This window comes from Rhinopithecus roxellana, chromosome 14 (genome assembly GCF_007565055.1).
Source record: "Rhinopithecus roxellana isolate Shanxi Qingling chromosome 14, ASM756505v1, whole genome shotgun sequence".
Classification (NCBI taxonomy): Eukaryota; Metazoa; Chordata; class Mammalia; order Primates; family Cercopithecidae; genus Rhinopithecus; species Rhinopithecus roxellana.
Genome location: NC_044562.1, coordinates 95,314,512 through 95,339,360, shown reverse-complemented (window position 1 = coordinate 95,339,360; position 24,849 = coordinate 95,314,512). Strand labels below are relative to the sequence as shown.

At 41.6% G+C, this 24,849-nt stretch overlaps 1 protein-coding gene across 8 annotated transcripts in view; it reads left to right on the top strand.

Annotated features, from left to right (window-relative positions):
- Positions 1 to 24,849, top strand: part of PLEKHM3 (pleckstrin homology domain containing M3) — a 205,510-nt gene that overhangs the window by 85,721 nt on the left and 94,940 nt on the right. For 5 of the 8 annotated variants that reach the window (XM_030916440.1, XM_030916441.1, XM_030916442.1 and 2 more), the window contains one exon: positions 15,316 to 15,509. In XM_030916440.1, coding sequence (XP_030772300.1) covers positions 15,316 to 15,509 — 194 coding nt within the window. Of the gene's footprint in view, positions 1 to 15,315; positions 15,510 to 16,489; positions 16,533 to 24,849 lie in introns of all 8 variants that reach the window. The other 3 variants (XM_030916445.1, XM_030916444.1, XM_010386064.2) reach the window with 1 other exon arrangement.

The window sequence follows — 24,849 nt, the reverse complement described above, 5'->3', positions numbered from 1 at the left end:
ACTGAGAACTGACGATTGGCTTTAGTAATGTGGAGGTAATTAGTGACCTTAATGAAAGCAGTTTGAATGGAGTGGTGGGAGCAAAGGTCTGATTGGAATGGGTTCAACATAGAATAGAGAGAGAGAAACAAGAAACAAGAATAGACAACTCTTTTGAGAAGTTTTGCTATAAAGGGAAGAAGAGAAGTGAGGAGTAACTTGAAGGGAAGTGGGGTCAAGTTAAGTTTGATTTTTTGTATTGTTTTAATGGAAAAAAAATAACCATATGTTTTCTATGCTGATGTAAACTATCCAGAAGAGAGAGAATTGCTAGAATGATATGGTTGAATCAGTGAGAATGATGGAATTGTGTGAACAATAGGAGGGTTTGGCTATTGCTTGGAGCATGGAATAAGAGAAAAAAGCTGTCTCCGGCCTTGGGGGCCAGTAGGTACTTAGATGTAATGTTGGAAGCTTGTTGAAGTTGTATTCCATTTATATCAGTAGCTTTCATCAGATTCTTTTATTTCAGCATCTGTGATCTTAAAGAGAGGAAATACCCAGTCCAAGTTACCCTGTGAAGTGCCGTTATCTTCTACTTCATAGAGAAAATAGGGGTGATTATGCAATAATCCTGTCAACTGACCTATTAATGTGCCTACATCTGCATCTATCCTCATTGTCCTCTTTCCAGCCACCAAAGAAACATTACTTGTCTTATGAAAGTTTATCCCTTCTGCCTGTGTTCATGGTCTTCTCCTCTCTTCTCCATCACAGTTTTGCCAAATCTCGTCTCTTCTCCATCACAATTTTGCCAAATCTTGTCGACCCTTGGCAGTTTCTTATTCTACTGGACTTCTCTAGGATACACTATTTGACCAGATGGACCATGCTCCTTTTGAATTCTCTTGCCTTAGTTTTGATAACACACCCCCAGTTCTCCTCCTTCTAACTCTTATTTTTCAATCACCTTCTCTAATTTCTCATCCTCTGCCTATACCTTTAATAGTGGGCTTCCTTAAGATTCATTATTTTGTTACCCACTTTATACTCTTTCTGTTGGGCCTCTCGCTCACTTACATGGTTTTAACTACCAGGACTCTTATGCTGATAATTCCTACTTTTATCTGCAGCTCCAGTTTTGCTACTAATATTGAAATCTGTGGCTTTAATTGCCTATTGGACATCTCAACTTTCTTTTCAACCTAGTAGTCTTCAAGATATATAAATTGGTTAGCTATATGGTACAGCATTTCCACCCTTGCATAAAAAAGGCAGTAGAATTTGGCAAGTCCAGGAATCTAATTCTCTACTGGAGTAGCACTCTAGGCTTAGGATTCTGTTATGATCCTGCATCTTACACACATATTAGATAACATACTTCAATTCATATCAATTCTGATATGACCAGAAGCTTTTCTGATCCTTCTGCCAGAATGTTGTGACATCTGCCTTGAATGTACCTTCTGTGCAAGGTGCTTCATATGGAAACAGGCTGTATGACTGCTTTTAAAATTGATCCATAATAGTTGTACATGTTTATGGGGTATATGTAATATTTTGATACACACATACTGTGTGTAATAATTAAATCAGGGTATCCATCACCTCAAATATTTATCATTTCTTTGGGTTGGGAACATTCAAAATGTTCTCTTCTAGCTATTTTTGAAATACACAATAATTTTGTTATGAACTATAGTTGCCCTACTATGCTATCAAACACTAGAACTTCTCTTTCCAACTATATTTTTATACCCATTAACCAGCCTTTCCTCATTCCCCTCTTCCCACTACTTTTCTTAGCCTTTGGTAACCACCATTCTACTCACTACCTCCATGAGATCAATTTTTTTGCTCCTACATGTGAGTGAAAATGTGTGATATTTGTCTTGTCTGTGCCTGCCTTATTTCTTTTTTTCTTTTTCTTTCTGTTTTTTTTTTTTTTTTTTTTTTTGAGATGGAGTCTTGCTCTGTCTCCAGGCTGGAGTGCAGTGGCGCGATCTCAGCTTACTGCAACCTCCGCCTTCCAGGTTCAAGCAGTTCTCATTCCTCAGCCTCCTGAGTAACTGGCAGTACAGGTGTGCACCACCGCGCCCAGCTAATTTTTGTATTTTTTAGTAGAGATGGGGTTTCACCATGTTGGCCAGGATGATCTTGATCTCTTGACCTTGTGATCCACCCTCCTCGGCCTCCCAAAGTGCTGGGATTACAGGAGTGAGCCACTGGGCTGAGCCGACTTATTTCACTTTAATTTCCAGTTCTATCCATGTTGCTGCAAATGAGAGAATTTTATTCTTTTTTTTTTTTTTTTTTTTGAAACAGGGTCTTACTCTGTCACTCAAGGTGTGGAGTGTAGTGGCACAGTCATGGCTCACTGCAGCCTTGACCTTCTAGGCTCATGCAGTCCTCCCACCTCAGCCTGCCAGCTAGTTGGGACCATAGGTGCACACCACTACATCCGACTAATTTTTATGTTTTTTGTAGAGTTGGGGTTTCGCCATGTTGCCCAGGCTGGCCTTGAACTCCTGATCTCAAGCAGTCTTCCCACCTCGGCCTCCCAAAGGCATGAGCCACCACACCTGGACAAGAATTTCATTCTTTTTTATGGCTGAATAATATCCCATTGTGCATATATACCACATTATCCATTTGTCCATTGATGGGCACTTAAGTTGATTCCATATCTACCTTCTTTTGGATATATATCTAGCAGTGAGATTGCTGGGTCATATGTTAGTTCTATTTTTAGTTTACTGAAGAACTCCCATACTGTTTTCCACAGTGGCTGTACTGATTTACATTCCCACTAACAGTGTCTGAGCATTCATTCCCTTTTCTCCACATCCTCACCAGCATCTGTTATTTTCTGTCTTTTGAGTAATAGCCATTTTAACTGGAGTAAGATGATATCTCATTGTGGTTTTGATTTGCATTTCCCTAATGATTAGTGATGTTGAACATTTTTTAACATACCTGTGGCCGGGCGCGGTGGCTCAAGCCTGTAATCCCAGCACTTTGGGAGGCCGAGACGGGCGGATCACGAGGTCAGGAGATCAAGACCATCCTGGCTAACACGGTGAAACCCCGTCTCCACTAAAAAATACAAAAAACTAGCTGGGCGAGGTGGCGGGCGCCTGTAGTCCCAGCTACTCGGGAGGCTGAGCCAGGAGAATGGCGTGAACCTGGGAGGCGGAGCTTGCAGTGAGCTGAGATCCAGCCACTGCACTCCAGCCTGGGCGGCAGAGCAGGATTCCGTCTCAGAAAAAAAAAAAAAAAAAAAAAAAAAAAAAAAAAAAAAACATACCTGTTGGCTATTTATATGTGTTTATTGAGAATTGTCTATTCAGATCTTTTGCTCATTTTAAAATAAGATTTATTTTTGTTGCTATTGGGTTGAGTTGCTTATATATTCTGGTTATTAATCCCTTGTCAGATTAATGGCTTGCACATATTTTCTTCCATTTGGTACATTGTCTCTTCACTTTGTTGGTTGTTTCTTTTGCTATGCGGAAGCTTTTTAGCTTGATGTAATCCTACTTACCTGTTTTTGCTCTTGTTGCCTGTGCTTTTGAGGTCTTACCCAAAAAATCTTTGCCCAGGCCAATGTTCTGAAGCATTTTTTCAGTGCTTCCTTCTGGTCTTTTTTTTTTTTTTTTTTTTTTGAGACGGAGTCTGGCTCTGTCGCCCAGGCTGGAGTGCAGTGGCTGGATCTCAGCTCACTGCAAGCTCCGCCTCCCAGGTTCACGCCATTCTCCTGGCTCAGCCTCCCGAGTAGCTGGGACTACAGGCGCCCGCCACCTCGCCCAGCTAGTTTTTTGTATTTTTTAGTGGAGACGGGGTTTCACCGTGTTAGCCAGGATGGTCTTGATCTCCTGACCTCGTGATCCGCCCGTCTCGGCCTCCCAAAGTGCTGGGATTACAGGTTTGAGCCACCGCGCCCGGCCCCCTTCTGGTCATTTTATTTGTCAGGTCTTACATTTCAGTCTTTAATACATTTTTATTTGATTTTTGTATATCCTGAGGGGTCTAGTTTCATTCTTCTGCATATGGATATCCAGTTTTCCCAGCACCATTTACTGAAGAGACTGTCCTTTCCCCAGTGTAGGTTCTTGGCAGCTTTGTTGAAAATGAGTTGGTTGTGAAGGCATGGATTTATTTCTGGGTTCTTGTTCTGTTCCATTGGTCTGTGTGTGTATGTCTGTTTTGATGCCACCTCGCTAACAGATGTCTGAGACTTACTTTCATTGGAGCTATGTTACCTGGGAGCAAATAGGTGGGGAAGGGCCCTAGAGCTGTCACCTACCTGGAATCATTGAAGTCTTATAAAACAAACGTGAAAATTGTGAGTGGTCAATTGGCTTATAATATATCCCTGGGCAACTCTGTTTCCAGTTCTACCCAATAATCATCCAAATCTTCACTGTTTTCAAGATGCCTCTTCCTAGTTATTCTCAGCATATGACCTTGTCTCCTATCCAAGGAGAAAAATGAAGTTATGAAATATGAATATGAATATCTACAAATCTGTCTATATTTGTTCCTATCCTGTTTTCCCTCCTAACTTGAGAGAAAGAAGAACCCCTTCTCTTGTTTAGTGACCATCTTTCCACCTGTGCTCCAGATATTTTTATCCATCTAGGGAATCCCTGCTTATTCTTTGAGAGCTAAAGAAGGCATGTCCTCCGTGGTGACAGTTTTTTTGTTGCTCCCCACCATTCCCCGTTGACTGCACTGCTGACTCTCTTCTTCATGCCACCATCGTGTCATGTGGACCTTGAGAATTGGACTTTTTTTTTTTTTTTTGAGATGGAGTCTCACTCTGTCACCCAGGCTGGAGTGCAGTGGCGCGATCTCGGCTCACTGCAAGCTCCGCCTCCCGGATTCACGCCATTCTCCTGCCTCAGCCTCCCGAGTAGCTGGGAGTACAGGCACCTGCCACCACGCCCTGCTAATTTTTTTTGTATTTTTAGTAGAGACAGGGTTTCACCGTGTTAGCTAGGATGGTCTCGATCTCCTGACCTCATGATCCGCCCACCTCAGCCTCCCAAAGTGCTGGGATTACAGGCGTGAGCCACCGCACCTGGCCGAGAATTGCACTTATTAAGGGGTTAATAGCAGGAACTTGGAGTTAAAACCGCTACCTGTTATCAGGTGCTTGATTTGTTGGGGCAAATTGCTTGAATTTCCTAGAGCCTCAGTTTTGTAATCTGTAAAACCAGCCCAGACTGCCAGGGCTCAAGTCTTGGCATTGTCACTTGTTAGTTAGCTGTTTAACCTAGACAAGTTATTTAGGTGTCAGTTTCCTCATATGTAAAATGAGGATATTAATGCCTTATAGAGTTACTGCTGGGTAAATGAGTTAATGCATGTGTCATGTTTAGAACAGTGCTTAGCACATAGTGTGTACCAAATAAGCATTTGCTTCCATCATCATTTCACATATTTACCTAAAAGAGTTGTGTGAATTGGGATAATATAAGAAAAGCACTTAGCAAATGACTGTGATAAGTACTTAATGAATGGAAGCTGTTACTATTTTCATTATCATAACATCTATATAACAGCTAGTTGCTTGTCTATTTTCTCCATAAAGGTGAGCTCTCTGGGCACACGGAATGTGTTTTAGCACAGTTCTGGCATATAGTAGATAAGCAGGAATGTATATTAAATGAATGAAAGAATGAAGCCTGTCCCGTGGGAACATCAAACTCAACATTTCCCAAATTGGCCTTATCACATCACACTCACCAGATGTTCCCCCGAGTGCACATTACCTGTCTTGGTGAATGGCCCACAGTCACCACTGCCAGATGTGGGAGACATCCTGGACTCCTCCCTCTGCCACACCTATACTGCCTAAGCAGTTAGCAAAACCAAGCCTTACTTTTAGCTCTTGAGACCATGCTCTCCACTGTACTCCAGTCCCACCACAGTAACTCAAACCCTCAGTCTCACTCACATGAAGGAAGTTAGGAGCCTCCTATTTGCGCTTCCTGCCTTTAAGCATCGCTCTCTGGTTAGTATATTTCAAAAGAAAGGTCCTAATCTTACCTTAAGGAAGTTTCTTACTCTCTCTCAGTCTTAGTTTCTTCAACTTTAGAATGGAAATAATAATAGAACCCAGTTCATAAGGTTGCTGTTTGCTTAAATAAGTGATTTCACAGAAAGCACCTGGCACAGGGTGTGGTGCATCATAAGCCCTCAGTTATGGTTAGCTTTTACTACAATTGTATACAGGACAAATACAATTCTCTTAGCCTCCGTGATCCTTAGCCCCTGCCTGCCTTCCTAGCTCCTTCATCCATAACCGTTTCCCAGCACCAGTCTCTTCATTAATATTACAGCCATCCGTCTATTTCCCTGTCATGCCATGCTGTTTCACACCTCTTGTCTTCGTCTTGCCCTCACCAACAACAGCAAATCCTAAAACCCAGCTTAAAACCTCTTTTCCTCTCCTGATTCTTTCTTTCCTCTCTACCAGACAAAATTATCATTCTATCCTCTGCTTCTTGTACTTGACACTTTGAATATAGGCTATAAATATATTTGCCACGTGTGTATTAGATAAAAAATTATTTAGAGGGAAAGAATGCTAGTTGAGCTTGGCTTAGAAGTTTTGGATTAATCTGCTTGGAGCGGGGCTTTGACAGCTATGAGAGGTGTCTAGAGAGCAAGTGAGTGAGGCAGTCCCAGCCCTGTGATCCGTTGAGAGTTTAGGCGTGTGGCACCTGCCACCAGAATACATACCAATTAGTAAAGCAAAAGCAGAAAACGGGGCACTGAATAAGAAAAATGAAAATGCAAGCATGATTGATGAAGGCATGAAATGGAGGAGGAGATCCGAGTCTGTTTGCAGTGAGCTCTGAAGGTCACAGAAATCACCAATTTAGCCATCATTGACACTCAAAATCTCTCTGTAAAGCAGGATATTTTGTTGTGGTGGTCATTCAAGTAATTAGATTTGATTTTGAGAGTATAGGTAGGTAATTGAAGATATTAGGTACACTCGCTTCATCCATGTTGCACATGAGGAAAATCTCCTTTGTCAGACCACTCCTTCCCAAGTTCTTAGTGGACCAAGGAAGATTTTAAAGCAAAAAGGGACCTGGAGGATTTTATCTGGATCATCTCTCATTGGCATTAAGTAACTGTATTCCATTTAGTCCAGTGTCTGTCTGTCTTTGCTCAGATATCAGGATTTAACTTAATTCTCCTAATTGTGAGGCTCAATTCAGACCTGTCAGTTTCCAAGACCAGACATCGTTCTGTTAGATCTGCCTGCTATCCTTAATAACAAGTATGTGACCGGCTTGAATATCCATTTAAAAGAGTAAAAAAATGGTTTTGCAGAACAGAATGAAATCTGTCATCTTAAGTATTTCCTGGCCTGCCCTCTGGAGTATTAATAATTCTAATTATTTTTAAAGCAGTATTTCATCTATTTTCTGGTGTTATACTGAAGATTGAATTAAGCTATTAAGCTCCAAGATTAGGAAGCAGCTAAACCCTATCCTCAATTTCTATAGCCATTTTCTAATAAAATATCTCTGAAGATAACTTTCCCTGTCCCCCTAATCAAAAATATCAAGTGTCGCAAAGAGATGGTAAGGAAATCAAACAACCCCAACTCTTCCAAATAGTTTCCCTTAGTTTTGTTTTTAAAAAAATTGTTTGTATCCTAGCTTGAATATTCACATTCCATTTAGCTAGGGGTTTTCCATGTTACATAAACCATTTCCTATCTCTATATCTTGAGAGGTATTCAAAGCAAGCTCTACTGCCCTTGTGGAGCTGAAGAAAAGCTCACTGATGGGAAAAACCTCTTGATCAGAGTCATTTGGAGATTCTGAGAACAAATTGTAATTAAACTGAAGGCTTCCTAATTCCTCCTCCATTAGCCCACAGTGACTATTTTAACAGGAATAAGAAGCATTACCATTAGAATTGATTTTATTATGATTTTGGCTATGAATTTTTATGATAGAGATGGGAATAAATACAGGAAGGAAATGTTTTACTAAAGCAATAAGTGGCTATTTTATTGTGGTAACATTATAGATATTTTTTTTCTCTGTTGATCTTTATTCTCCAAAATCAGTAATGGGATTATATTACTTTTATAATTTTATAAATTTTAACTGTCATATTCTATTTAAGAAAATATATATTAAAAATTAACTTTTTTAATGCCTTGGAATCATAATTTTTTTTTTTTTTTAGAGACAGGGTCTTGCTCTGTTACCAGGCTGGAGTACAGTTGGCATGATTGTAGCTCACTGCAGCCTTGAACTCTGGCGCTCAAGCATTCCTCCCACCCCAGCCTCCTGAGTTGTTGGGACTACAGGCACATGCCACTACACCTGGCTAATTTCTGAATTAGTTCTTGGTAGAGACAAGGTCTCGCTGTGTTGCCCAAGCTGGTCTCAAACTCCTGACCTAAAGCAATCCTCCTGCCTTGGCCTCCCAAAGTGTTGGGATTATAGGTGTGAGCCACTGTGCCTGGAATTATTAATGTAAATGATTGTTCTGTCCTGTGATAGATAACTTGAGGGTTTAATGTGGTTTAAGTGAGGCTGTTTTTCCCCTAAATGCCTTGCACTGCTGTATTTTATTCCTTCTTCTTTTTGGGGGGAGGGGATAATGGAGTCTTGCTCTGTCTCCCAGGCTGGAGTGCAGTGTCGCGATCTCGGCTCAGTGCAAGCTCTGCCTCCTGGGTTCACGCCATTCTCCTGCCTCAGCCTCCCAAGTAGCTGGGACTACAGGCATGGCACCACCTACACCCGGCTAATTTTTTTTTTTTTTTGTATTTTTAGTAGAGACAGGGTTTCACCGTGTTAGCCAGGATGGCCTCGATCTCCTGACCTTGTGATCCGCCCACCTTGGCCTCCCAAAGTGCTAGGATTACAGGCGTGAGCCACTGCGCCCGGCCTTATTCATTCTTCTTTTTTGAATATAGTATACTTTCAGTAAGTTCAAGGTTCAAAAAGTATAAGGGGGCATGCATACATACATAAATAATCTCCTTTTTACTCACCCCATTCTTCTCAGAGGCAACCAAAACACTCCTTTCTCATGTATCCTTCCAGAGATATTTTATATACATGTATTTTTTCATGCAAAAATGACAATATAGTATACACCCTGTGCTTAGAGAGCTTTCCATTTAGATAATAAAACTCTTCCTTACACTTTTTAAATTATTTCATCATGAATTTTACACACACACACACAAATTTGTCTAACAAGTTCTTTTTTTGATGGACATTTAGATTTTTCCCGTCTTTTGCTATTATAGACAGTAATTCAATGAATAACTTTCTACATAATATTGAATATAATTTTTTTTCACTGATGAACAAAACTGTCTGTAGATAACTTCCTAGATGTAGGTATGTACGTTCGTCAGTTTGATGGATAGTGCCAAGTTGCCCTTAATCAGGGTTGTATGCTCTTTGTTTTCACCTTGTAGCTTCCTGTAGTTGCCTCTCTTCCCTTGGTGCCAGGATGTCAGCGGTCACTTCTGTTGTCTCCGTGCTGCCTTTAGCTATCTTTTCTTCTTTATTGACTCTAAGTATGTTATGAACTTAGAAACAAATAACCAAGCTGTAGGAATTATGTCTAAAGCAAGAGTGTGTGCTTCAAAGTTATGGCCTGAGCATTGTAAATTATTCATTCATTTGTTCAACAAGTATTTATTGGATATTTATTGTGCTCACTGTTCTAGGCACTGGGGACATAGTTTCTGCCCTCATGGATGCTCTTATTCCAGTGAAAGGAGAAAAACAGTAAAAAAATACACAAACAGACTGGGCGCAGTGGCTCATGCCTATAATCCTAGTGCTTTTGGAGGCTGAAGCAGAAGAATTTGCTTGAGACCAGGGGTTCAAGACCAGCCTGGGCAGCATAGCACGATGCCATCTCTACAAAAAATTTAAAAATTAGCCTGGCATGGTGGCATGCACCTGTGGTCCTACCTAACTACTCCAGAGGCTGAGATGGGAGGATCCCTTGAGCCCAGAAGTTTGAAGTTACAGTGATCTTTGACCATGCCACTGCATTCCAGCCAGCCTGGGCAACAGAGCAAAACCTTGTCTCTAAAATAAAATAAAATAAAATAAAATAAAATAAAATAAATTGCACAAACAAGTAACTTTTGTATAAATGAAATGTTACTGAACTTCAGTTTTATTTTAAAGTTAAAATCAAATGGGATCCTACATGTCAGTGTCCTGCTTAATCACATTATAGGTTAGTCTTCTTTTGTTGCCTACTTGCTGTAAGATGGAGGAGGGGCAGGAAAACTCTTTTATGGAGTGATAAGCTGATAGAGTATGGTAACATGATTAAAAAATAAGAATTGTGGGCCAGGCGCGATGGCTCAAGCCTGTAAGCACTTTGGGAGGCTGAGATGGGCAGATCACGAGGTCAGGAGATCGAGACCATCCTGGCTAACATGGTGAAACCCCGTCTCTACTAAAAAATACAAAAAACTAGCCAGGCGAGGTGGTGGCCACCTGTAATCCCAGCTACTCGGGAGGCTGAGGCAGGAGAATGGCGTGAACCCAGGAGGCAGAGCTTGCAGTGAGCTGAGATCCAACCATTGCACTCCAGCCTGGGCGACAGAGCAAGACTCTGTCTCAAAAAAATAAATAAATAAAATAAAATAAATAATAAGAAGAAGAATTGTGAATGTAAACAATGCTAAAAAGCACAGAGCAGAGTATCCAGGGATCTAAGTTCTGGCTCTAATTCTACCATGACACGACCACAAATAAGTTACTTCCGCTCTTTGTACTCAATTTTCTCTTCTGTTAAATACAGGCAGTGGATTAGTTCAGTGTTTCTCAAAGTGTATTCCATGGAGCATTACCAGATTATTTCGTGTTAGTAGGTGTTACACAAAAAGGAGGGCCACAGCTAGGCCAGCTTTATGGGAATTGGAAAAGGGTGCCTTCAGAACACAGCTCAGCAAACTCATAGCTTAGCAAGAGGATGCAGCGAGGTAGAGAAAGACACATTTTCTTCTGGCTGGTGAGTGGGGGTCCAGGCTGGATCTTATCTCCCACACTCCCACCACCCATGCATCCTGTGCAGCACTGAACAGCTGCCCTGTCTATAGTCAAATAGCTTTGAGAAGTGGCTGGGTTAAGCAGGTTTTCTTCGGCACGAGATGTCTCAGTTTTAATATGCAAACATGCTGTGCTTTGAATATCCAAGGAAAGAAAGTGGTGTGTGGCATACATCTTATTGGACCTCAGAACGACTTTTTTGTGGGACTAGTGTTCCTTGGAACACAAATTGAGAAGAACTGAATTAGATTATCTTTACTAGTCTGTTATTCTATGAGTCCTTCTTATTCATGTTTTATTCTGATACATTTTCCTCCTTTAATAAAAATAAAGTCCTCACTACCACCACCATAATACATGTCATCTCCAAATTGCTATCTATGGTTAAACATTCCCTTTGCCCCATTGCGTTATCACCAGGGGCTATTTTTGTGGGGGAGCATACCAGAACACTCTCCCTCAGGATTACGCAAACCTGAACATTCAAGAACTTTGTTTTTAAGAAGTGGCTGTCACCAACGTAACAAAAGTTGTATTATGTTTGAATCTACACTGGTGATAATAATGTTCAAATCAAATGACATATGTGTTTACTTATAAATGTATATGTGTAAATAGCAGATCTGGTCATTATTAGTTTGTAGCTAATCATAATGTGATTTTGCCATTTTCTCCAACTCCTCCTGAATGTGAGGTAGGGGCCTGTTTCCTCTTGGATTCCTCTTTCTCATTTCTCTTGAATCATGTAGTCTGCAGGGTTGTGAAGAAATAATCAGTTCACAAACTGCAGCATAATCACCGTTACAGTGTTGAGTTCTTATAGCTCAAACTATTCTGTTTATAAGCTACAAAAGCTATGGAAAGAAATTCATTCATATGAATAGAATGAATATCATTAATAAATATTAAATATTATTTGGTAAAATACTAATAGGTCAATACTAATACTAATGTGAATGGAGTGGTATCATGGAAAAGAGTGCCAGTCCAAACCATTCATTTTTAAAAATAGAGTTTTGAGCTCATTCATGTGTACCTGACTATGAGCTGAATTTTTCTTTACATCAGAAATGGCAGCAGGCTTTTTAGGTTTTTCATAGTTTGGTTGGCAAGAAGTAGGACAGTAGCTCTTAGCTCTTAGTTGGAACATAGTCAGTGTTCACATATAATTCATGTAATATTTATATTAACAAAATACTTTTTCTCACATAAACTTTATCACCTAAGAATATCTTTGGCTTTTGTTCCTAAGTAACTTTTTTTTAACATTCTCTTTTTTAATTTGAGTTGAGTTTAAGAGTGCAATCCTCATGCCAGTATGGAGGGTCATTTAGAACTTAGGAAATCAGTGGGGATACAATGCTCTATTTTGCAAAAATAGTATCCCATGCCAGATTTTGAGTTCTCTCAAAAATTCCCTCACCGATTGTTAGTGGCTGATTCGCAAAAATGAGCTCATGCGCTCAGCCTTGCTGCCAAAAATGGCTGAACGTGGTGGGGATTTGTTCACGTACTCAGGCAGCAGCGGTAGCGATGTGCACCATATGCCTGCTGCTAGTAACAACTGGTGAAGGCAGCGCCTCCGACATGGTTGAAAAGAGCTCTGTTTTTGTTTTTTGTAATTTCAGTTTATGAATACTGATGTCAGTGGCTGCTGTTCCATTTGTCTCACTGCTTTTACTTTCTCTGTAAAAGATTTTTTTCTTCCTTTCGGGCTTAAGTACCACCTGAAGAGAGAAGCCTTTTAAGGCCTGGGAGACTGGCCAGTGCCCTCTGTTGCTCTGTTCACCTACTAAAAGGTAGCATTGTTAACCTAATTCAGCAGGGCCCTGACTCCATATAAACACTGCTCAATAGGGCCAGGAAGACTAATTGAATTGTACAATACATCATTTTTTAGCAACAGTTTCAAGTGGGTTGTACTTCATTTCCCAAAACACCATCAGTCTTTTCCTCATTTTAAGATATTTAAATATCGCAAATATTTAATCATGATAAATAAAATATTTAAACCCAATTCTTTCTTTCCCACCGAACTGTGGGCTATTATACCTGAAGACGGGCCATGTTTGTTTTATTCTCCACTGGATGCCTAATGCCTGCTACGGTATCTGGTATGTACCTGTGTCTATTAATATATGCCTCAAAAATAAAAGTGAGGAATAACTGTTATTTCCAATCTGGTTAGATAGTTGAAGATTTTGGCTAATTCTAGTTGCCTCTTTGTGGCCTGGATTTTCAGAGACTGTAAACTTCTCTAATTCTGTAACTCTAACTCTGCAGGATGCTATAGGATCACACAACACAACAGGTACCTCAAAAATAATTGCTTATAAGGAAATAAATTAGATGTTTATTTTTTAAATGATGTAATTTTTTGCATTCCTATAAAGAACAAAAACTTTGATATAAGCTTTGCAATATAAGAAAATGGTCATATTGAATTCTGTGTTTATGTACAAGAAATTTATAATCAACATATAATAGCCATATATTTAATTATCACATATACATACAGAGGGGTTGTTATGTTTGTTTCTGCCTGTTGTACTCTCTTCTGTCCCGCATTTGTTCACCAAGTGAATATCTGTTTATCTTCTATACTCAGATCCAGTGCCACCTACTTTGCCAACCCTCTCCCCACCAGGAGTGTTGATTTCTCCTTCCTGTAAGCTACCAGTGGGGCCCATCCATACCTCTTTTGTAGCAGATAGCAAGCTACATGCTGCATGTTACGTGCGGTTTTGTTTTAAATATTTGTCTCATACTAAACAGTGAGCCACTTGAGGGTAGGAACTGTATCCTATATATCTTTATTAATATACTTCTAGCCTAGCATATGAAACATAGTAGATTTTTTATTTTCTTTTTAATAAGCAAAGTTTTTTTGTTTATTTTAATGTTGAATTCTAACCTTGCTCCTAGAGAGATTTTAATGGGAACTTTTTAGAGAGGTTTCACTTTCCATAAATAGAAACTGAGCCAACTTTCTATGTATTTGTAGCCAATCTACATCTCACTATCAGTGATTGATATGTAGAGATTCTGAAAAATTACCCTCACGTTATGCATTATTTAAGCCACTCCCTCTGTATATCTGAGACATTGTGTTTCCATGTACTATTTATTTCTACTGATGACAATGACATTATAAAATGAACTTTCATAGTCTTGTGGATCACCATGGATTACCACTCGAGGTGGATACAGAATTGGATGGATATATTGGCTGGAGTTAGCCCAAGTTCAAAGTTGTAATAAGAGCAACTCCTTTCTGGTCACTGAAGCAGGATATTTGAGCTTGTTTGCTAGTCAGTCAGATTATTCTGCAAATAATATCCTTTTATCCCTCTTGAATGTTGTAATATGTACATGATTTACTCTTTTTTGTTTGTTTGTTTTTTAAACGGAGTCTCGCTCTGTTGCCAAGGCTAGAGTGCAGTGGCATGATCTCGGCACACTGCAACCCCCGCCTTCTGAGTTCAAGCAATTCTCCCACCTCAACCTCCCAAGTAGCTGGAATTACAGCCATGTGCCACCATGCCTGGCTAATTTCTGTATTTTTAGTAGAGACAGGGTTTCACCATGTTGGCCAGGCTAGTCTCGAACTCCTGACCTCAAGTGATCTGCCTGTCTCAGCATCCCAAAGTGCTGTGATTACAGGCATGAACCACCACACCCGGCCTTGATTTGCCTATTTTTTAAGTGGCTACTTTTTAAAAGTCTTATGGAATATTCATACATATATATGTACATATAAATTTATGTCATTTTTTAAAATCTGCATTTGTATTAAGACAGTCTTCTTAATTAATTCCTTTTTTATTTTGAAATAATCGTGGATTCACAGGAAATTGCATAGACAATTCAGAGAGGTTCTATGTACCTTTCACACAGTTTCCTCCCTTGGCTACATCTTAGGCAACTGAGGTACAATATCAAAAACAAAAACAGCAAATTGACATTGGTCTAATGGGTTAGTGTAATGGCACCATACTGTGTGCCCTTCTATCACATATGTAGCTTCCTATAATCACCACTGCAGTCAAGATACAGAATTAATAAATTCCTTCCTAGCTTACAGTTGAATGTCTGGAAGAGAGAGAAGTCAAAATTTACATTTAATTCTACTACAGACTTTTTCATTTGTCTGTATTCAGAAAATAATCATGTTCCTTGGATATATCAGCTATGGTTCCTAGTTTGAGCAGGTGTGGAGAGCCAGGCGCTTCTCCAGGACTGACCGACAATGCTTGTTTTGTAGGTGTCGAAGCAGGCCAAGGAATTTCTGGAGTACGTGTACGAGGAGCCGCTCATCGACATCCAGCAGGAGAACGCCATGCTGTACCACCACGCAGAGCCGCTGGCCGCCGTGCTGCGGCTGCGGCAGCGGCTGAAGTCGCTCCGAGCCTATTTGTTCAGCTGCCGGGCAGCGGTGGCAGAGGATCTCCGCCGCAGGTAAGAGTCATAAATCTCAGACGGCTCCCGTTTGTTTTTCTTTCCCGCCCATGGAGAGTGGTGAGATGATCTCCAAAGGGCCTTTCCAGCACGGACCGCCTCTAATTCTGTGGCTCTCCCTCTGCCTCTCCACTGCCAGCCTCTCTCTGGGCTCATCTTTTTACTTTTTTTACTCCAAGGTCCCCATTTGGTTAAGCCAAGCAAAATGAAAATAACATTCACCGTTACTGAAGGCTTTCACCCATGGATTGAGTGCCCAGGACGGTGAAGGCTTCTCTTACCCATATGTTAATTTGAGATAATTATCATGGAAGTATCTATATTGGTCGCTTATGTACTATTTTATACTTTTTCCAATTTCAATTCCTGTTTCTCATCAGCAAAATGTAAGCATGTTTAAAATAGTTCATAACTAAAAAGCATTTTCAATGGGAAATAAGTAAATGGTTATTCAAATGTTATTTTATTTTATATATTTATTATTATTATTATTATTTTTAAAGAATACAGACAGAGACTCATTCTGTTGCCCAAGCTGTTGCCCAAGCTGAACTGAAGCGATCCTCCTGCCTCAGCCTCCCAAAGTGTTGGGATTACAGGCGTGAGCCACTGTGTGGGCCTCAAATCTTATTTTCTGTGCAGAAACAAATACCCAAACGTGGTCAATGATGCAGGCAGTAGAGCTATAATTAAAATGCACAGGCCCAGGATTCTGCCTTTTCATCTTACCGTGGGTGCAGGCTGCTTTCCCGTAACTTAGTTAGCTCATAGTTCATAGAACACCAAGTCCAAAGCAGGCTCAGATCCTTAAAGTTGAAACTAAAATGTGCCTGCTCTCATAAAATTCCTTTTTTACAGACAGATTTTATAGGCATTTAAAGTCTCACCCTTGGCGTATACAAACTAGCTTATACTTGAAATAATTGTTGATAGCGTTCATAAGTCTCTAAAAATACCTTTTAATTTTTCTGTTTTAACAGAAATGACCAGCCGCATGCATTAGTCATGTTAATGTTTTTGGAGGTAAGCCTACCTGCCTAAGAACCTTTGGAAAGTATTGAAGTGATGGAGTTTTGAGATCCAATTAGATCCAAAGAAACTGACATAACCCCAGGCATCTGAAAAGAACTAAATGTAGATAGTGAAGGATATATAATATCTAGACTAGCTCTCATAAAATAATAATGAAAAGACAGCTGCCATAAAGCAAAATACTTCTCAGTGGTAGTCATTCTATTACCTAGTTGTTTTTCAGAAAGCACAGAAAGTGGTCAGGATTTATTCTTATAAAGTCTAGGCATATCTTAATTTTAAAAGATCAGGGCTTTCCTTGGAAGGCAATAGAATTATATGTCTCAAACTAATTTACCAACCAAACCAGATACAAGATTTTTAATGTTCAAAGTATGTTCTATTATTTTTTAGTACCTTTTGGCTTTGCTCAGAGCTTATTTTTCTTTACCTGTATTTCTAGACAATATTAAAATCTGTACATGGGAATCATGTTAGACATCTTTATGGTATAATGTTTTGCTCTGCTTAAAATATGCCAAATCAAGGCACACATTTAGAAATTAAATAGAAGGTCCTCTCCTCATTTGGATGACTAAGAATCTCTACTCAATTCCAGCAGTCTGGTGGTTTACCACTATGTACTGTGCCTTATGGCCAGACCACCAGGAAAGAAATGGGAGTTCTAGAAACAAGGCACTCCTAAAGCTATGAGAATGAAGATGACATTTTTCCCCTTCATTCTCCCTTTTCCCTGTATTTTTCTTTCCTGGACTTGTTCATAACCATTATATAATGCAATACCTGGCACAAGGTAGGTGTTCAGTAAGTACTGAATGGCTAGATGGAGGTAGGGATGGATGTATATTAAGTGTCACTTTAGACCACTGAGTAATGACTAATAGCCCAATTTTGGGGAGGGAATCATCTTCAGGGTCTTCTTTTTCTTACCTTCTTATTTTTCAGTTAGCATAATGTCTGACCCATCCAAAACACTGAAAAATAGTTGTTGAGTGAATAAGCAAATGAATGAAAGAGCCATCAAATCAGTCCAAAAAATTTTAGATGGTTCTGTTTCTGAGATAACTCTCAAATCTTTCCTCTCCTTTTTACTTCTTTTTTTTTTTTTTTTTTTGAGACGGAGTCTCGCTCTGCCGCCCAGGCTGGAGTGCAGTGGCTGGATCTCAGCTCACTGCAAGCTCCGCCTCCCCGGTTTACGCCATTCTCCTGCCTCAGCCTCCCGAGCAGCTAGCTGGGACTACAGGCGCTCTCTACCTCGCCCGGCTAGCTTTTTTTGTATTTTTTTAGTAGAGACGGGGTTTCACCGTGTTAGCCAGGATGGTCTCGATCTCCTGACTTCGTGATCCGCCTGTCTCGGCCTCCCAAAGTGCTGGGATTACAGGCTTGAGCCATCGCGCCTGGCCTCCTTTTTACTTCTAATACACTACCCTGGTTGAGAATCTCAAGGCTATTGCAGTGTCCTAACTAGCCTAACATTTCTTCCCTCTTCAATCTAACCTTTGCGTTAGATAAATTATTTAAAATAGAAGTATAGAATTCAATATCTGCCTAAGTCTAACCCAGTATATTGTTCTACTCTCAAATACCCTGCCCTTCAAACAAAAATTATTACTTTGCTCTCAAGGCGTTCCCTTGTGGGAATTCAATGAGTTCACACAACTGAAGTGCTTAAAAAGTGCTTGGACATAGTAAGCACACAGTAAATACTATTATTGCTATTAATATCACTTTCTTATCCTAGACTGTTCTTATATTTGACTTTAAAAATATCTGATAAAATATTGCACTTAAAAGCCACCCCCTGTTATTCTCTCTACTAGAATTAATCCTCTTTTCCTGCTGCTATGTCAAGAAAGGAGTGAGCAAGGGAGAGTCAGATGGAACGCTAGCTGGGCCCAGACCTGTAGTTTCTGCTTATACAGTGCATGCTTCTCCATGTGACTGTTTTCATAAAATGGGTGGAGGCGTCTCCCTACAGGCCAGCAATGAGACGTTGATTCCTACAGAAACTGAGGAAGCACTGCTTTATTTTCAATTTTGTTATTTTGGATTTCCTATGCTTACATGTTTTTAAAATATTGTTTAGGGTTACCATTTCTCTCAAACCTGAGGCAGAGAAAAGTATGCTAGTAACAAGTAGTACTTTTACAGTTTTTGAGGGAGGAGGTAAGTTGAGGGGGCTGGTCTTGAATTTTTTAAAATCTTTTTTATTAAAAAATTTAAAATATAATTTTAAAAAATTGTTTTTCTAGCCACTAAACCAGGGATGATTTATTTTGAAATATGGCTATTTAGTGAAATAACCTCCAAGAGTTTTGCTGGGGTGTCCATACTTCCTGCAGCCAGGCCACACCTTTTTTTTTTTTTTTTTTTGAGACGGAGTTTCACTCTGTCACCCAGGCTGGAGTACAGTGGTGCGATCTTGGCTCACTGCGACCTCCACCTCCCAGGTTCCGGCAATTCTCCTGCCTCAGCCGCCTGGGTAGCTGGGATTACAGGCATATGCCACCACACCTGGCTAATTTGTTTGTTTTTAGTAGAGATGGGGTTTCACCACATTGGCCAGGCTGGTCTTGAATTCCTGACCTCAGGTGATTTGCCCACCTCAGCCTCCCAAAGTGCTGGGATTATAGGTGTCAGCCACCACACTTGGCCAGCCACCCTTTTTTTTTTTTTTTTTTTTTTTGAGACAGAGTCTCGCTCTGTTGCCCAGGCTGGAGTGCAGTGGCATGATCTCGGCTCACTGCAACCTCCGCCTCCCGGGTTCAAGCGATTCTCCTGCCTCAGCCTCCTGAGTAGCTGGGACTATACGCACCCGCCACCACACCTGGATAATTTTTGTATTTTTAGTAGAGACGGGGTTTCACCATGTTGCCCAGGCTGAATCTGACTTTTTTTTTTTTTTTTTTTTTTTTTTTTTTGAGACGGAGTCTCGCTCTGTCGCCCAGGCTGGAGTGCAGTGGCCGGATCTCAGCTCACTGCAAGCTCCGCCTCCCGGGTTTACGCCATTCTCCTGCCTCAGCCTCCCGAGTAGCTGGGACTACAGGCGCCCGCCACCTTGCCCGGCTAGTTTTTTTTTTTTTTTTTTTTTTTTGTATTTTTAGTAGAGACCGGGTACCGTGTTAGCCAGGATGGTCTCGATCTCCTGACCTCGTGATCCGCCCATCTCGGCCTCCCAAAGTGCTGGGATTACAGGCTTGAGCCACCGTGCCCGGCCGAATCTGACTTCTTAAAAACAGGCCGGGCGCGGTGGCTCAAGCCTGTAATCCCAGCACTTTGGGAGGCCGAGACGGGCGGATCACGAGGTCAGGAGATCGAGACCATCCTGGCTAACACGGTGAAACCCCGTCTCTACTAAAAAATACAAAAAACTAGCCGGGCGAGGTGGCGGGCGCCTGTAGTTCCAGCTACTCCGGAGGCTGAGGCAGGAGAATGGCCTAAACCCGGGAGGCGGAGCTTGCAGTGAGCTGAGATCCGGCCACTGCACTCCAGCCGGGGTGACACAGCAAGACTCCGTCTCAAAAAAAAAACAAAGTCAGTCACCAATACCTTTATATGTAATGAGTTTATCCAAAATCAATATCTGAGGCTCCCTTTGTTTTACCTGAGGATACAACATCTAAAGTGGGGGAGTTTAAACACTGAGGTGAAGTTGCTGGACTTAACTCATCTTATATATCCCCGATAGAAATTAAAAGAGGGAGGAGTTGATGGGGAACAAAAAAAAGCAAGAGTATCTAGTTCTTATCTAGTCGTAAAAGGCATTCTCTTCCTGCCTGGTTTTTACCTCAATATGAGAGTGGCCATTAATCTCCAGCAAGTAGGCCCAACATGCCGAAGACCTGTCAGCACCATATAAACAGAATAAAGCAAACTGTTAATATTGCTGTCGTGAGAAAACTGAAAACAGACTGATTAATTGTATTGGCGCTCGACCGCCAGGGAGCCAGCTTTGGCCATCGCCTTATTAGGGAAGTCACAGTTTGCTTTTAGGCCTTTCATTATGATGGCTGTCCGGTTTTCATCTTCACTGTTTTTGTTATTGTTGTTAAATGAACGCCTTGTTCTTGAACCCATGCTGCACATTTTGACTGGCAGGGGTGATTAGTTTAGAAAAAGTCAGTGTCCTCCCCGAAGCTTAAAATGTTTACAGTGCTGACAATTCACTGTTTCTGAGGACTCCCAGATGGCGGCCCTGCTGAATTAGTTCAAGGTCTAGTTAACTTTTCATGAGAAGAATTATTTACAGTGTCCACACATGAAGGTGCATGAAGAACTCTGTGGAAAATCTGGGCATACATGGCAATGTCAGGACACATCCGGGTCGGCAGCTGTTAGGGAAATGTCTGGGAGGGATGTTAAGACCTGCTAGGAAGAGCCTCAGCTCTGGCTGAACACGGGAACGGCAGGATGTGTCACACACAGGAGCAGTAGAATGTGTCGCCTCAAGGCCAGATTTGGCCAGCAGACATGTTTTGTTTGGCCTTACAGGGATGGCCCCACAAAGTTTTGAAATTGTGAAATAGTTGCCAACTTTTAAAAAATCAGGAGTGTTCATGCACACACAAAGTAAAGCTTTCTGGTTTCTCTTGGGAAATGAGTTCTGATTACACAGAGCTTCCCTCATTCTGTGTAGCAGAGATCAGCTTTAGACACTCGACTCTCCGCTTTGCCGTAACTTCTTCTGCTCTAGTTTGTCTCCCCAAACCCAGTACCACTTGGCATATAACACATTGCTGCCCTGTTTTTCTCATCTCCAGCCCATTTAATTCATTTATCATGATTCCCCGGGCCTAGGCGTTTGAGGTTTTAACTCCAAGGCCATGTAATTAAATATTAAGAATAGAGTTTGCAGATGTCTCAGATACTAGATCCATAACTCAGTCAGGAAGTCCATCTCAAAGGATGCCGAATGTCTAGATGTGGTTCTGTCAAAAAACAGACATGAAGAGGCTTGTAGAACTAGAAGAAATAACACCAGGTCGACTTCAAAGTTCCTCAGAAGATGGGTTGGGGTGTCCTAAGGCTTGGGCTAGGCCATTACCTGGAGCAGCAGCCTCACCACAGAGCTAAAGATTAGAGCTGGGTTACCAAGCCCAGGTGGGGCAAACTGAGAAAAAAGAAACAAGTGAGGACACAAATGGAGGTGGTTTATTATAAACTCTGAGTTAAGTTGGACTGCCTGAGCTCAGAGCTTATTTCTGTCTCTGATAGCTTTCAGAGCCAGTTTTCTCACCTGGAGACAATACCACCTCAATAAGGAAAGTGCGAGAATTCAGGGAGTTAATGCCCAGAACAGAGCAAGCTCTCAGGAAATATTAGCTGCTATAACTCTTATTTTAAGCAGATCATAATTCAGGAGGAGCCAGGAGGTGAACAGGGGAGAAGAGGCAAAAGGAAGATGAGCTTGGAGGCCTCCAAGAGCCTGGGATTCAGGGAATTACCACGCCTTTCTGTGCAGAGCACACAGCATCAGTAGAAGTTATGAGATGCAGACTCTGGCCCATCAGTAGTGATCCACCTGGATCCTTCAGGGACCATGCCCCTTAATCCTCCCTTCCTGCTTCTAACATATTTAATTAATGTCATACTCTCTGATTTTTTTTACCTGCCCTCTCACTAAAAAAAAAAAAAAACCTCTCCCCTGTTCGTGCTACCACCTAAGATCCCATCTTAAGCACTCAGAACTATCTCCATTTCCCTTTTGCCCTACTCACTTCTGACGTGGCCCCTTGCAGGCTGACTGTGGATTGCACTCTTCTCTGACACCTTGACTTCCTGAGGCCCTTGTTTCTTTGGCTTCCTGGGCATTGTTGGTCACCATTTCTCCTAGACCTCCTTCTCCCTGTCCTTCTCTGCACTCTGTCCTGTCCGGGTCTCCCCTTTCTCCTTGCCCTCACTGCCTCCACATCCTCCTCCAGCTCCCTAATACAGGAATACCCAGCACCTCGGCTGGCCTTCTGCATAATCCTCCAGCCTTGACAGGAGCCAGTGTGGCAACTTTTATGTGAGCTGGCAGAAGGTGCCCCTTTCTCAGGGCACTTGATTTTTTGTTGTTTTTTTCTTTGTTTGTTTGTTTTGTTTTGTTTTTGAGACAGAGTCTCTCTCTGTCACCCAGGCTGGAATGCAGTGATACGATCTCAGCTCACTAAGACCTCCACCCCCCAGGTTCAAGCGATTCTCCTGCCTCAGCCTCCTGAGTAGCTGGGATTATAGGCATGCACCACCACACCTGGCTAATTTTTGTATTTTTAGTAGAGACAGGGTTTCACCATGTTGACCAGGCTGGTCTCGAACTCCTGACCTCAAGTGATCCACCTGCCTCGGCGTCCCCAAGTGTTGGGATTACAGGCATGAGCTGCCACACCAGGCCTTCTCAGGGCACTTTGTTGTCATCTGCAGGGACAGAGTCATGGTCCCTCTTTAAATCGACACTGACTATAAGGTGACAACGTTTGGCCCAGCACTCTTCCTTGAGGAGATCACTCACTAGTTTGTTATGTCCAGCTGCCTACTGGACATCCCCACTTCAAATTGAAATTATTTTTTCCCTGAAAAATGTATCCATATGGGCCAGGCGCAGCAGCTCACACTTGTAATCCCAGCACTTTGGGAGGCCGAGGTGGGTGGATCACCTGAGGCCAGGAGTTCAAGTCCAGCCTGGCCAACATGGTGAAACTCGTCTCTACTAAAAATACAAAAATTAGCAGGGCGTGGTGGCATGCACCTGTAATCCCAGCTACTCGGGAGGCTGAGACAGGAGAATCGCTCGAACCTGGGAGGCAGAGGTTGCAGTGAGCCAAGATTGCGCCACTGCACTCCAGCCTGGGAGACAGAGCAAGACTCGACCTCAAAATATATATGTGTGTGTGTGTGTGTGTGTGTGTGTGTGTGTGTGTGTGTGTATCCATGTGGTCAGGTGTGTTTCGGTTAATCATGGCATTATTGCCTTATTTTCCCCTAGTTTGAACCTTGACATAGTTCAAAAGTTTTGCTTTAAGGTTCTCTAAGAGCCAAATTCTTCCCTTATTTTTCATTCCCATTGCCATCCCCCTTGTCTCTACTCTCATCACCTTATTTCAGTAATTTTCTTTTCTTTTGTGTGTGTATGTGTGTGAGATGGAGTTTCACTCTTGTCATCCAGGCTGGAGTGCAGTGGTGCCATCTTGACTCACCGCAACCTCTGCCTCCTGGGTTCAAGCAATTCTCCTGCCTCAGCCTCCCAAGTAGCTGGGATTATAGGCATGTGCCACCACACCCAGCTAATTTTGTATTTTTTGTAGAGATGGAGTTTCTCCATGTTGGTCAGGCTGGTCTCGAACCCCTGACCTCAGGTGATCCTCCCACCTCCTCCTCCTAAAGTACTGGGATTACAGGCATGAGCCACCACGCCCAGCTATTTTAATAATTTTCTTTTTTTCTTTTTTTTATTTTAATAATTTTCTAACTGGGGATCCTACCTCCCCATGGCACCCCTCCTCAGTCCCTCTAACATATGTGCTACTGTAAAATGCTCTTATTAGACAGTGAGTAGTTCAGCTACCTACAGGATAAAGCAACACTCTTGGATGGATTTTCCAGGTTCTCTGTCATCTGACCCTGACCTACATGCACAACTTTAACATCCACATGGTTCCTATGTGGACCACACCACGAGCCAGAATCTTCCACTGTGTTCCTGATGGACCACAGCCACCCCAGCCCAGCCAAAGTGACATACTCATTTCCTTGACACCAGCTGCCTCCCAGTCCTCTCGACTCGACTTGACTTGGCTTCTCTTACTTTAAAGCCAACTCAAGTGCTGCCTCTTCCCACCTGTCCTCAGTAGCTGATCCCTTCTCTGGTCTCTTCCAGCAGTGATCATCTGGACCACACATTTGGCACTTAAGGGCTTGGATGGTTTTCATCTCCCTATGTATATATCCTCTCTTGCTGGCTAGATCAGAAGGCCCTTAAAGGCCACGATTGTCCTCAAAACCTAAAATAGAAGACCACACATGCTAGCGGTGCAATAAAAGCTTGTTAATAATCGTAATTATGTGTAGAATAGTTTACTGTATATAAAGATAATTATGATTTCATTAGTCACAAAGTACTTCCCCTTAAATGTATCATTTGTTCTTTACAGCAGCCCTTTTAGATAGGTGGGACAGATGATATTTAGAAAGAAGAGAAAGCATCACTAAGCATCAGGGAAATGCAAATCAAAACCACAAGGAGATACCATCTCACCCCAGTTAGAATGGCTATTATCAAAAAGACAGAAAATAACAACCACCAGCAAGGATGTGGAGAAAAGAGAACTCT